The sequence below is a fragment of the Phacochoerus africanus genome, chromosome 5, assembly GCF_016906955.1.
Source record: "Phacochoerus africanus isolate WHEZ1 chromosome 5, ROS_Pafr_v1, whole genome shotgun sequence".
NCBI lineage: Eukaryota > Metazoa > Chordata > Mammalia > Artiodactyla > Suidae > Phacochoerus > Phacochoerus africanus.
The window spans coordinates 98580857-98594507 of record NC_062548.1 but is presented as its reverse complement, the minus strand read 5'-3'; the positions used below and the strand labels follow the sequence as shown (position 1 = coordinate 98594507).

Genomic DNA, 13651 nt, shown 5'->3' with positions numbered 1-13651 from the left:
TCCATCGCCACCCTCCCTAATGAGACCTGAATTGCAGCCTCTAGGGGGCACCTCTCCCAAATTCATTCCATTATTATTTAGAGTTCTCTTTACCCCTAAGGAGCCAATCCTCTGTCACTAGTTAATGGTTCTACCTTCCTTGTTGGAATTACTGTATGGTTTCTGTCTCCTAATGAGACCCCAACTAATTCAACACTCATACACATGCTGTTGGGCTGCACCCCACGGCCTGCAAGCCTTCTTGTTGCCCAGCCTGGAGACCAAAGAGGGAACCTGGAAAGAGCAACAGTTTAATGGTTTCTTGGTTTATTTACAGGGGAAGGGGACCCAAAGGAGGGGCTTACCATTTATAGAGGGAATTGATGTCAGGTTGGCTCATCCGTTACCAGGGAAACAAGCAGCTGGGGCATATCCCTCTCAACCCCTTCGGTTACCAACCAATATGAGGGCAGATGTTTCCTTTAATGAACTAGCAGGTGGAGCTAGATTAGAACAATCACTAGCTGGGGCAGGGGGCAAGCACACTGGCAGTTACTGATTAAGTTCCATGATTAAGAGGGCTGGGTAGTCACATGAGAAGGGCACAGGCAAAGCAGGGACTGGTTGGGCAGGGGCGGTAAAGGAGCAAGAGGACAGCTCCTGAGTGACCTGGACATCCACATGCCTTCACACACGTCCCTACATATGCCCGGGAAGGGCTGTCCTCAAGCAGCCCTCCTCAGTCAAAATCCCTGAGCACGTAGGTCACTGCTTCCTCTTGAACATCCACTCTACGAGCCAGGGTTCAGTCAGGAAAACAGAAACTGTTGTGGTCTGTGCAGGCAGGTCAGAAAGAAGAATTTTCCAGCCTAGCGAGGTGAAGAAGAAGAAGAGTTTATTGAGATAAGAAACACTGCTAGCACAGTGGGCCAACTTCCTGGTGATGCGAGAGAGCCCATCCGACCGCCTCCACCAGGGCAGGGTGCACGGTGGTGTCTGTTTTTACAGCCCAGGGTAAGAGGAGAGGTCTTAGGATACATCTGCTGACCTGCTGATTGGATGGGGTAAGAGGGGTCTTAGGATACACTTGCTGGTGGGTTGGGGGTATATGAGGCCCCTGGAGGGGCAAGGTGAGGAGTGGACCACATACCTTTCTTAGGAGAGGGCAGGAAGGAGAGGCCAGCTTGCTCGAGGTGGGGGAGGGAGCATTACAATGAGATAGGTGGGGTAATTCTTGTCTTGGCCAGAGGCTTTGAGTTCTAGCTCCTTGAAGCCCCCCCAAAAAACCACTTTCAGTATTTCCAACAGGAAGGGCTTTAATACAGGGACTTGGGTGTTTAAGTCCTGGCTTTACCTGATCCTAACTGTGTCACTATGGGCAGGTGACTTACCCTTTCTGAAACTCAGTTGCACTTCTAGGAAGATAGGGATAATAGCAGTACCTAACTCACATGATTGCTCTGAAAAACTACATAAAATAATCCATGGAAAAATCCCCAATATCTGGGACATGGTCTGTGCCCAATAATTGTGCAATGGTTGATGTTACTATTTTAATCCTCTCAATGCTCCAGCACACCTGAGCTGAAGTGTCTCAAAGTCACAGCAGTCTGTAGCTGAGGCAGCCAGGAAGGAAGAAGACATTACAGCATTAAGAATCTGTCCCAGGAGTTCCCGTCATGGCACAGCAGAAATGAACCCGACTAGGAATGACTAGGAACCATGAGGTGTGGGTTCGATCCCTGGCCTTGCTCAGTGGGTTAAGGATCCGACGTTGCCGTGAGCTGTGGTGTAGGTCGCAGACGCAGCTCAGATCTGGCGAATTGCTGTGGCTGTGGCATAGGCCGGCAGCTATAGCTCCAATTTGACCCCTAGCCTGGGAACCTCCATATGCCAAGAGTGCGGCCCTAAGAAGACAAAAGACAAAACAAAACAAATAAAAAAAGATATATGTCCCTAGTTGAAGTAATGACAACCCCAGACTGGAGAGGGTGCGTAGAGGAAATGACCCAGAGGCTTAAAGACGTCTTCCTGTCCTCAGCTAGAACAAATTATACAGCCTAAACTCCCTTCATCTATCTTGAGTGAAACTCTCTCTTCCAGACGCCTTTTTAAAAATTTAATTGAAAATGTAACATAGGCACATTTTTCAATTTTTTAAATTTTTATAAAATTTATTTTTTTTTAGGGGCCACGCCTGTGGCATATGGAAATTCCCAGGCTAGGGGTTGGTTTGGAGCTGCAGCTACCGGCCTACACCACAGCCACAGCACCATGGCATCTGAGCTGCCTCTGCAACCTACACCACAGCTCACAGCAACGCCAGATCCTTGACCCACTGAGCAGGGCCAGGGATTGAACCCACGTCCTTGTGGTTACTAGTCAGGCTCATTAATTGCTGAGCCACGATGGGAATTCCTATGCACATTTTTTTTTAAAGTCAAAGAGTACAAAATGCTACACACAGTTAAGAATGTCTCCCGGGCATAACTCTCCCAGACTTCAAGAAATACTACAAAGCCACAGTCATCAAAACAGTGTGGTACTGGTATCAAAACAGACAGACAGACCAATGGAACAGAATAGAGAACCCGGAAATAAACCCTGACACCTATGGTCAAGTAATCTTTGACAAGGGAGGCAAGAACATAAAATGGGAAAAAGAAAGTCTATTCAGCAAGCATTGCTGGGAAACCTGGACAGCTGCATGCAAAGCAATGAAACTAGAACACACCCTCACACCATGCACACAAATAAACTCCAAATGGCTGAAAGACTTCAATATACGACAGGACACCATCAAACTCCTAGAAGAAAACATAGGCAAAACACTCTCTGACATCAACATCATGAATATTTTCTCAGGTCAGTCTCCCAAAGCAATCGAAATTAGAGCAAAAATAAACCCGTGGGACCTCATCAAACTGAAAAGCTTTTGCACAGCAAAGGAAACCAAAAAGAAAACAAAAAGACAACTTTCAGAATGGGAGAAAATAGTTTCAAATGATGCAACCGACAAGGGCTTAATCTCTAGAATATATAAACAACTTATACAACCCAACAGCAAAAAGGCAATCAATCAATGGAAAAATGGGCAAAAGACCTGAATAGACATTTCTCCAAAGAAGATATACAGATGGCCAACAAACACATGAAAAAATGCTCAACATCGCTGGTTATAAGAGAAATGCAAATCGAAACTACCATGAGATATCACCTCACACCAGTCAGAATGGCCATCATTAATAAATCCACAAATAACAAGTGCTGGAGGGGCTGTGGAGAAAAGGGAACCCTCCTGCACTGTTGGTGGGAATGGAAACTGGTACAGCCACTGTGGAGAACAGTTTGGAGATACCTTAGAAATCTATACATAGAACTTCCATATGACCCCGCAATCCCACTCTTGGGCATCTATCCGGACAAAACCCTACTTAAAAGAGAGACGTGCACCCGCATGTTCATTGTGGCACTATTCACAATAGGCAGGACATGGAAACAACCTAAATGTCCATCGACAGAGGATTGGATTCGGAAGAGGTGGTATATATACACAATGGAATACTACTCAGCCATAAAAAAGAATGACATAATGCCATTTGCAGCAACATGGATGGAACTAGAGAATCTCGTACTGAGTGAAATGAGCCAGAAAGACAAAGACAAATACCATATGATATCACTTATAACTGGAATCTAATATCCAGCACAAATGAACATCTCCTCAGAAAAGAAAATCATGGACTTGGAGAAGAGACTTGTGGCTGCCTGATGGGAGGGGGAGGGAGTGGGAGGGATCGGGAGCTTGGGCTTATCAGACGAGCAAGTTTTTTATGTGTCTTTCCAGATAGATACCTCTATACCATATATTTTTATATTTTTTGGCTGTGCCCACAGCATACAAAAGTTCCTGGGCCAGGGATCAAACCTGTGCCACAGCAGCGACCCAAGCTGCTGCAGTGACAGCACCAGATCTTTGACCCACTGAGCCACCAGGGAACTCCTGTTTTCACAACTTAATACATATGTGAGCACTGCTTTTGCTTTTTCCATTGAATAATATATCCTGAAGAGCATGCCATATTTGTGCTAATGCATCTACCTTATTTGGTTTCTTTTTTCTTTAGTCTTAGTCTCCTCAAAATCTGTGTGGTAGTCTTGATGTGGATACATCGCTAACCAGATCCCTTCTGGTGGAAATTCAACTTTTTTTGCAGTCTTTTGCTACTATAAACAATGTCACAATAAACATCTACATACATATTTCTTGCCTTTTTTGAGACAGAAAATCATCTGACCTCATAGAGGTGGAGCCCCAAAGACCATCCTTATGGTCTAGTATAAAGTCATCGGGGAAGGAGACAGAGAGCCTGCCTGCTTTCCAGTCCGAGCTCAATCACTAATGTCCTTTGCACTCAGAAGCCAATCACTTCATCTCTCTGTGTGACTCAGGTTCCTTGCTTGTCAGGAAGCAATAATTACACCTGCCTTCAATTGCCTCATAGGGCATTCTGAGAATCTGATGAGATAATGGACACGAAAGTTGTGCTGTGCTAATACACAAGTCTCTCATCTGGTTACGTGCCAAACCTACGATTGATGTGTCGCTCCATGAACATGCCCATCAACCTTCAGCATGGTGCCTGCTGCCCCCAGAGCCCCTTCTAAGGGAAACCCAGGAGTTCCGTCTGTGGCACAGCAGGTTAAGGATCTGGTATTGCCCCAGCTGTGGTGTAGGTTGCAGCTGCAGTTCGGATTCAATCCCTGCCCCGGGAATTTCCACAGGCCACAGAAGGGACCAAATACAACAATGCTGCTGTAGGCTATGCGATAGGTCCCTGCCTCCCTGTCCCCCCACTGAGCCCAGCAGGGCACTTTCCGATAGGTCCCTGCCTCCCTGTCCCCCCACTGAGCCCAGCAGGCCACTTTCCGAATCCACGGGCTGCCCAGTGGCTAGTAGGAAAAGTGCTACCCAAATAGAGACAAAGCAGGCCACTCTCATTCCTGCCTTTGAAAAAGTCAACTAGGAAATCATGATGGCTAAGGTAGCTAGGACACACACAACAGTGAACACAAAGAGAGAGGCTAAGCAGTCAGGGCTATGAAGGGTTATTAGAAGTTCAGGCCATGAATAAGCTGAAATTGGGAGGAAGCAGAAACCATGCATACATTAAAGCTACAAGGGAGGGAAAAGTGAGAACGGATGTTGGTTAAAGTGAGAGGGCAGAGAGAAGCAGAAACATCAGAGCCAGCCAAATAACAATGACAAAGCATGTGAAGTGGTCCCAGCTCTGGCTGTTGAATGCAGCACAGTCCCCGGGCCGGTCCTCCGAGTTCCTTGGAGAAGGGGGCACATGTGATCCTGTCTCCCCTGCTCCCTCAAGTGGCTTTTTACTCTAACCTCCTTTCCCTGGGCTCAGTGGAGGAGGGGAGACACTTTTAGTGTTGCTAGGAATGCCAAACCAACCCAAAGCTCATGACAGCTATCTCCTTAGCTTCCTGCAGAGTCCCCCAAAGGGCAGGTGTGTGCAGATCTTACCTGGGAACAGGGGAACAAGAGTCCTAGATTCCATTTTGCTTCGGAATGTACTGCTTTGCTTAACAAATTAATGCAGTTTCACGGAGGTCACCCTTCTAGGCAGAGGGCAGGGGTGGAGAAGGGCAGAGAGCAGAAATGGAGAGATAAATGGGTAATAGGTATCAGTTGAGACTTTGCTCATGTGGATCCTTCCTTCTTGCCCACATCCCATTGGCCCTTCATGTCACCTCTTCTATCAAACCATCCCCAGTTGTTCCAACCACAGCAGCACCAACCTTCTTAATTACAATAGGAGATTGTGTTATGGCCCCAACTCTTCACACTGCCCCACATCCTTTTACCCTATGTCTTTGCAGTCCTCCCCACTAAAGGGACGGAGTACATGTCCCCATCCTTTGGTTTTGAGTTTGGCCATGTGACCACCTTATGCTATTAACCAAAGTCGAAGCCAACAGCCTAAGATGGAAACAGTAGTGTGCCAGTTCCAAGGCCTCTTGTGCTTCTTTCATTGCCATGAATAGAGCCCGCCCAGGCTGGGCTCCTGTTCCCACGAAGAAGAACAGGGACGCATGAAATGAAGCTGCCTTGGCCAAGCCCTGGAGATGAGCCCATCTAGATCAGTCAACTCTTAGATGGCTGAGCAAAATAAACATTTATTGTTATTTGCCACTGAGACTTTATGGTCATCTGACATACAGCTGATACGACTATTCATACCACTTATTTTGCACCTTAGTGCTTGGTGATTTTTAATAGCAGCTCATTATTTGGTCATATGTAATTGGTGGGGGGGGGGGGGCAGGTCTCTCCTAGCTAGGATCATCAGATTTAGCAAATAAAAAACACAGAATCCCCAGTAAAACTTCAATTTCAGATAAAAAATGAATTTTTTAGTATGTGTGTCCCATGCAATTTTTACAACGTATTTATACTAAAAATTATTTATCTAAAATTCAAATTTAACTGAGCACCCTTTATAGATATAGATATAGACATATAGATACAGATACCTAGATATATTTGCCCAGCAATCGTACTTCTAGTGCTTGAGGTGTGCTTGAGGTGGGATCAACATCTTACACAACAGCTGGGAGACAGTCCCTGTGGTCACCATCATAATTCTGGGAGAGGAAAGCCATGGTCCAGTTAGAGCTTTGCAAGGAGGCAGATCTTGAGCCTTTTCTTCGCTCCAGTGACAAATCCCCTTGTAACAAGGATGACAGTGGTTGCCATCTACGTCGCCCCTGGATAGGCAGGTCCTAGGCAAACACACTGTCTGAGTTTTACATCAGTACTGCAGCGCAGGGGGTAGTCCATCCTTATTCTCATTTACAAACGAGTACCCTGAGCAGCAGGCAAGGTAACTTTTCCCCGACACACAGCTGGAGAGTAGCAAAGCTAGAATTCAAATGCAGCCTTTTCTCTTTCCATGTGTAACCCTGCCTCCAACTACCAAACATGGTTTTTGCGGGGTTTGGGGGAGGGTTTTTTGTCATTTCCACAAAACTGAAGACAACAAAGTATACTGCCCAGCCCCCAATCTCTTTACTGGTCCCACTCAATCCATTCTACGAATAATTGAGTTTGTATTAGTTTGCTAGGGCCCACGACATAACAAAGGACCACACATGGGGTGGCTTACACAACAGAAGTTTATTGTCTCAGAGTTCTGGAGGCTACATGTCTGAGATCAAGGTGTCAGCCAGGTTGGTTCCTTCTGAAGACTGTGAGGGAAGGATCTGTTCCAGGCCTATGATGGTTAATTTTATGAGTCAACTTGACTAGGCCCTGGGATGCCCATATATATATATATATATATATATATATATATATATATATATATATATAATTTCTGAGTATGTCTGTGAGAATGATTCTGGAAGAGACTAGCATTTGAACTGGTGGACTGAGGAAAGCTGATGGCCCTATGGTAGCATGGACAGGCATCTCATCTTATCCTTCGAAGGCCTGAATGGAACCAAAAGGTGGAGGCAGGTGAATTGATTCTCTCTGCCTGACTGTCTGAGCTGAGGTACCGGTCTTCTCCTGGCCGTGGGCTGGGACTTACCCCAACAGCACTCCTGGTGATTAGGCCTTCAGACTCCGATTGGAATTGATACCTTCAGTTATCCTGGGTCTCCCATTTACAGACAGAAGTTCATGCCACTTCTCAGCCTCCATAATCACATGAGCCAACTCCTTCTAAGTTCTGTTCGAACTTATGATAAGGTCCGGCTCCTACTGGTTCTCTGGAGAACTCTGACTAACACAAGGCCTCTCTCCTTCGTCTTTAGATGGCCATCGTCTCCCTCATCTTCATATCATCTCCTTCTGTGCATGCCTGTAGCAAATTCCCTCCTATAAGGACAGCCGCCATATTGGATTGGGACCCACCCTAATGACCTCATTTAACGTAATCCCTTCTAGGAAGACCCTATCTCTAAATAAAGGCAGAATGTAAGGTACTGGAGGTTAAGACCTCAACATATGGATATGGGGGGTGGGAGACATAATTTAGCCTGTGGGCTGAACAGGGGTTTGCGGAGCTAATTGTGACTCATCTCAATACAGTCTGGGTTCACTCCGCCATAACAAAGAACAAAATAATGCCATTTGCAGCAACATGGATGGAATTAGACTCTCATCCTAAGTGAAGTCAGAAAGAGAAAGACAAATACCATATGCTATCACACATACCTGGACTCTAATATACGGCACAAATGAAACTTTTCCACAGAAAAGAAATTCATGGACATGGAGAACAGAAGGCGGAGGGGGAGGAAGTGGGAAGGACCGGGAATTTAGGGTTAATAGATGCAAACTATTGCCTTTGGAATGGATAAGCAATGGGATCCTGCTGTATAGCACTGGGAACTATGTCTGGTCACTTGTGATGGAGCATGATAATGGGAGACAAGAGAATGTATACATGTATGTGTGACTGGGTTCCCTGGCTGTGCAGTAGAAAACTGACAGAACATTGTAAATCAACTATAATGGAAAAAATAAAAATCATAAAAAAATCAATACAGTCTGAGTTTTAAAAAGGGACTCAGAGGAATGGATTTCAAATCATGGGATTCTAGACCTCAAGGGGTGGAATTCCAGTTTTCAGAGAAGCCCCTAGGGCTGGCAAAGGCCCATCCTGTTTTCAATGACAGCACCCCAAAGGGTGTCACTCTCTGCCAAAGGGGCCCTAGCAACTGGTAGAATGTGGGTTATTATGAGGACAGAGGATTGTGATGGTGGCTGGGCTGTGGAATCTGGCAAGGCCAAATGGTAGAGCCTCAAAAGTCGTCCTTTGGCCACAACCGGCAGCACCGTGGTTTTCTGGATGGCAACAGAGGACAGGGAGATGATGGAAGGCGGGGGGGCGGGAGAAAGCTGCCCAACCTTTCCCAAGATGGTGCCTGATGACCCCATGTCTGAAGGGAAGGCAAGGGCTTCTTTGGTAAGGAGGAGGCCTCATCTCACTGTCCCAGCCTGTCCCAGCAGGGGGAGGAAGAGCCGGGGACGCCATGAGATAGGGGCTGAGTGTTGGGAGATTCCAGAGAGCTGCTAAGAAGAGCAGTCAGGTGCACCCCATCCTACACTGGCACTCAGCTGTGACCCTTCATTAAACTGCGAAGTCACTTAAGTTGGCTTTGGTCTCCCCCACACACACCTCTCCTGGGAAGCTCTTCCCTCCTCCTGCAGATGGGACCAGGCCCCTCCTTAGCCCTGTGGTTGGTCCCCATAACTTAGGTTATCTCAACAAAGACCCTAAGTTTCTTCCTCCCTCTGCAGCCCCCAGAGGACTGGGTGTCTAAGTGGTCCCAAAGTAGAGGGAGGGGTGGACAGGTTACCTCCAGGGGCGATTTGAAGATCACCAGGAACACAGACTTCTACTCACCTCCCCAAGGCCCCCACTTGCAACTTCAGGGTGCCATCCCTCTGTGTTAGTTTGCCCTCTCCTTCTGAAGACTCAGGTCCTGATAACGTGAGGTCCACTTCTAGTAAGAACTCAGGCTAGATGCTTACAGTCCATAACATTCCTTCAAGCACCCGAAGGCACTGTGCCTGGGGCTGCGAGGAGTTGTGGGGGCGAGGGGAGAGCAGCGAGCCACAGCCTCGTGCTGACTTCTCCTGGACTCCCACCTCCTTCCCAGCCCCAGGAGGCAGAGTCCCCAAAGCCAGACTCCTCCTACGACTACCTGGGGGAGATGGAATCTTGTGAGGACGGAGGCTGCCCAGGGCCACCTAAGTCACCGTCCTCCAAGGCCGGCCCGGCCCCCACCAAGGGCCAGGCGGGCGACGGACCCGAACTCGCAGAGTTGCCCCCAGCTCCAGCCACGCCGGCCCCGGGGACTCCAGGGCCCCAGCGCAGCGGCGAGATGGAGCTGGAGAAGGTGCGCATGGAATTCGAGCTCACGCGGCTCAGGTACCTGCATGAGGAGAACGAGCGCCAGCGGCAGCATGAGGAAGTAATGGAGCAGCTGCACCAGCAGGCCACGCCCCGCCTGGTAGGTGACAGGTCCCGCCCCCGGAAGTGAAAGGTGTCTGGCCCTGGGGGGTGAGGGGTACCCATCCCAAGGCTTGCCCAGGGAACCCATCTTACCTGCTTCAGGGCAGCATCCCGGAAGCCCCCACTGCAAGCTGGCCAGTGGGTTTTGATAGACCCTCTGTCCCTGACTAGGGCTGCCTCTGCTCTGCTGGATCACACTGCCTTGCTGTCAACTAAAACTTAGACATCTTTTGGCAAGAAATGAACCACTCTCCCCTAATCTAAATGGGGATAAGAAAGCCTGCTTGTGATTAAATGGGACGTGAAGTGCTTAGCACTGTGGCGGAGCCATCATAAGCACTAAATAATAAACAATGTTCTTGTTTAAAGCAGTGCTGTCTGGGTTTTAAAATGAGACAGTCCTGGGTTAAAATCCTGGCTCTACCACATATAAATTGCGTGATGCTGGGCAAGTTACTGGTCCTCATCTATAAGGTAATAGCTACCTCATAGGGTCATTGTGAACATTAAATGAAAGAATGCATGAGGCGCTCTGCAGCGAGCCTGGCACGTTGAGGTAAGCACTCAATAAATGTGAGCTATTACCATTTTTATGTACTCATGCAACTTACTTCTTGACCCAAATGCAACAGCTTACATTCATCGCTTTTCAATTTTATCAGGATGTATTTGCTCTGCTTCCCAGCTCTGAGTCATCCTCAGTTCTGAGAAATCTGCCTTGTCTTTATCCAAGTCATCGCTATAATTGTTGAGGAGGATATGACCTAAAGTAAATACCACTAAATCTCCCTAAGGTTAGCAATGTTCCATTAATCAGCACCCTTAAGTTACATCTTCTCTAGCTCACGTTTCTCTACCTTGTTCAGAAAACTGTCCTGAGACAATGCTGTCAGTTTCCCAGAATTAAGATATTACACGATTTCCCCAATTGTCTGGTCCATTTTTTAGGAAAATTGGGTTGGTTCTGCATGATTTGTTCTCAATGAACACAAGCTGGCTTCTTAACAGTTACCTTTTTTTTTTTTTTTCCCCACACAATACCTGCTTTTTAGTTTGGTAATGTTTCTCCTTGCTGGAGGAGATAGAAATCCTTGGTGCATAGTCCTATCTGCTTTCTGTCTTCTGGTTCAAGAAATAGACCACTGAAAGTGTTTTCGAAAAGTCTAAAAGGTTTCACAAGTGCATGTTTTGTTATCAAAATCATAAACATCTGGAGTTCCCGTCGTGGCGCAGTGGTTAACAAATCCGACTAGGAACCATGAGGTTGAGGGTTCCATCCCTGGCCTCGCTCAGTGGGTTAAGGACCCGGCATTGCCGTGAGCTATGGTGTAGGTTGCAGGCATGGCTCAGATCCCGCATTGCTGTGGCTATGGTGTAGGCCGGTGGCTACAGCTCCAATTAGACCCCTAGCCTGGGAACCTCCATATGCCGTGGGAGTGGCCCTAGAAAAGGCAAAAAGACCAAAAAAAAAAAATCATAAATATCAGCCATTAGCATGCAGACCACAAACAGTGACAGAAAGTCCGTGGACCCAGAGCCATACCGGGTCTGCAGAGAAACATCAGCTCTGTCCAGCCTCTACTCCCACCAGAACCCTGGATTTCTTCTTCTGATCTTCTACCTGCCTTGCTATTCATTTTAGAGGTGGCATCATTGGAGCCCTTTTCTGCCCGGCTGGGTTTTTTGTTGCCCTTACGTTTTATGTAGTTGGTTCAAAACTGTGTCCAAAACCCCAGTCTTTAACAATACTTTACAAAAGTGTTTTACCTCCTGGGCATTTAGTTAGAGGTGACTGGGTTTTTAAGTTCCCCACCTCTCTCTTTTTCTGGGTGGGTGGGTAGAGGCAAGAAAAATTGTATTGAAAAATACCTCCTACAGCACTGAAGGTACAGGACAGAGAGCTGCCCTCAGACCCGGGTCTCTGTGTCCCCTTGGCCTCACCATCATCCGCCAGTGAGAGAATATTGCAAATAAATATGCACAGATGTCTTTTGCTGCAGGAGGTTTTCCCACAAGCTGATGGGATCAACCTGTTCTACCTCAAACTTGTTTTTAAAAGGACTTTCCTGGTTTTTTTCCTTCATTACAGAATGTTTTTATAACATTTTGAGCAGAATAAACAGAACCTAGCAAAACAGTGGTTAAAGAGCTATAAAATGGTTTCAAAAAAAAAAAAGAGAGAGAGAGAAATACTTCTATGAATATGTTTCTAGCTAGTTTAGGGCATCACAATTCCTGCCATCTATCTGCTTACCAAAAAAAGTGGGGTATGAGTTTAAAAGATATTGTAAAGAAGGGACCATGGGTCATGCCTTCTTAAGTACAGATCAAAATAGTTATATCAGCTTTTAGCCTACTTATATGTTAATGCTTTCTACAGTTAAAATGGGGGGGGGGTCTGTCAGATCTTAATTGTATAGATTCTGGAAAAGAGCAGCACATAGGCAGAATCAGCCAGACAGGTCAAGCTCCCTCCCCCCACGCCCAAGACCCCAAGGGTTTGCGGAGGGGTGGGTGCCCATCGCCCGTTTTTGACTACCCGTCCACAGGAGGAGAGACCAAACCTTGGGCTGAAGGACCACTGCCTGACCCTGTGTGACATGTGCCAGGATTCGGAGAGTTAGACACAGTCATTTGTGCCCAAGGGACACCCCCTCCTTCTGCCACCATCCAGAAGACAAGGTTGAGTGTCAGGGATGACTATCCAGAGAACACCCCCAAGACCCAGCGTCCAGACCTGGGCATCTCAGAGTAGAAGTGAGACTGCCTGCATGGGGGTCTCAATGGCTGCGTGGAGCCTACAGAGAAAGGAAGGTGGGCTCAGGAGGGCTGAGACCAGCCTCAAAAAGTCAGAGCTCCCGAGTGCCCTCTCTGTGCCAGCAACCTTGCCTGGCAATGTTCACTTCTTGTCTCACGCTTCCTCCTCATCTTGGGAGGTGGGTACCATTACCCTCTCCTTAGGTGAGGCAGACAACCTGCCCAAGGTCACGTTCAGGAAGGGGCGAGAGTAGGATGGACGCCCCAGTCTGCCAGGTGCTCCAGCCCTGGTTTTGCCAGCTCCGCTCTCTTCTTTCCCCCACAGTTCTCGGGAGGCCTCCAGGACCTCCTGCTCCCCCAGAACCAGTTCGCCATGTTCCTGTACTGCTTCATCTTTATACACATCATCTATGTCACCAAGGAGATGATCTTCTTCCTCTTCTCCAAGCACTACCTGTTCTGCATCGCGGCCATTCTGCTCTGTTTGATTAAAGCTTTATGGTCATACCTCCAGGTGCCTTCGCTCTCTCCGTCACTGGGCACCACCCTCTCCCCCATCAGAACCTGCTGTTAGGAAAGGCCTGCTGCCACCCATCTACACCTTCGTGTGAAGAAACGTGGCCAGGCGTTGTACTAAGCCTGAGTTCTCAGGGCGGACGAAGGTGCTTTCTTTCTCGAGAGGTAGATTTCAGAAGGTAGCAGGATAAGGAGGTATCTGTAGGGAGAAGGGGTTTAGAAAGCCTTTCCAGCATCCCAGAAATCACACCGTGACCAGGCTGACTTGGGATCCCCCACATCTACTCACTTTCAGAGATCTTCCCTGAGGCGTGGGGAGCAGTGGTAGGCTTGGGGGGTATGCCCCCCCCCAAAGA

The 13651-nt window shown here is 47.6% G+C and overlaps 1 protein-coding gene and 1 long non-coding RNA gene across 2 annotated transcripts; one reads left to right on the top strand and one right to left on the bottom strand.

The window, feature by feature from the left end:
* Window positions 1-284: 284 nt before the first annotated feature.
* LOC125128097 (uncharacterized) lies at window positions 285-8149 on the bottom strand. Its single transcript, XR_007135134.1, has 4 exons — window positions 7587-8149; window positions 6529-6639; window positions 5519-5613; window positions 285-848 (listed from the first exon to the last, which is right to left on the bottom strand). It is a non-coding gene; the product is annotated as an uncharacterized LOC125128097 (long non-coding RNA).
* Window positions 8150-8802: 653 nt separating this feature from the next.
* Window positions 8803-13353, top strand: TMEM247 (transmembrane protein 247). Its single transcript, XM_047782808.1, has 3 exons — window positions 8803-8969; window positions 9667-10020; window positions 13105-13353. Exons 1-3 carry the CDS (start codon window positions 8853-8855, stop codon window positions 13351-13353), a joined length of 720 nt encoding a protein of 239 aa, XP_047638764.1. The 5' UTR covers window positions 8803-8852.
* The last annotated feature ends 298 nt before the right edge of the window (window positions 13354-13651 follow it).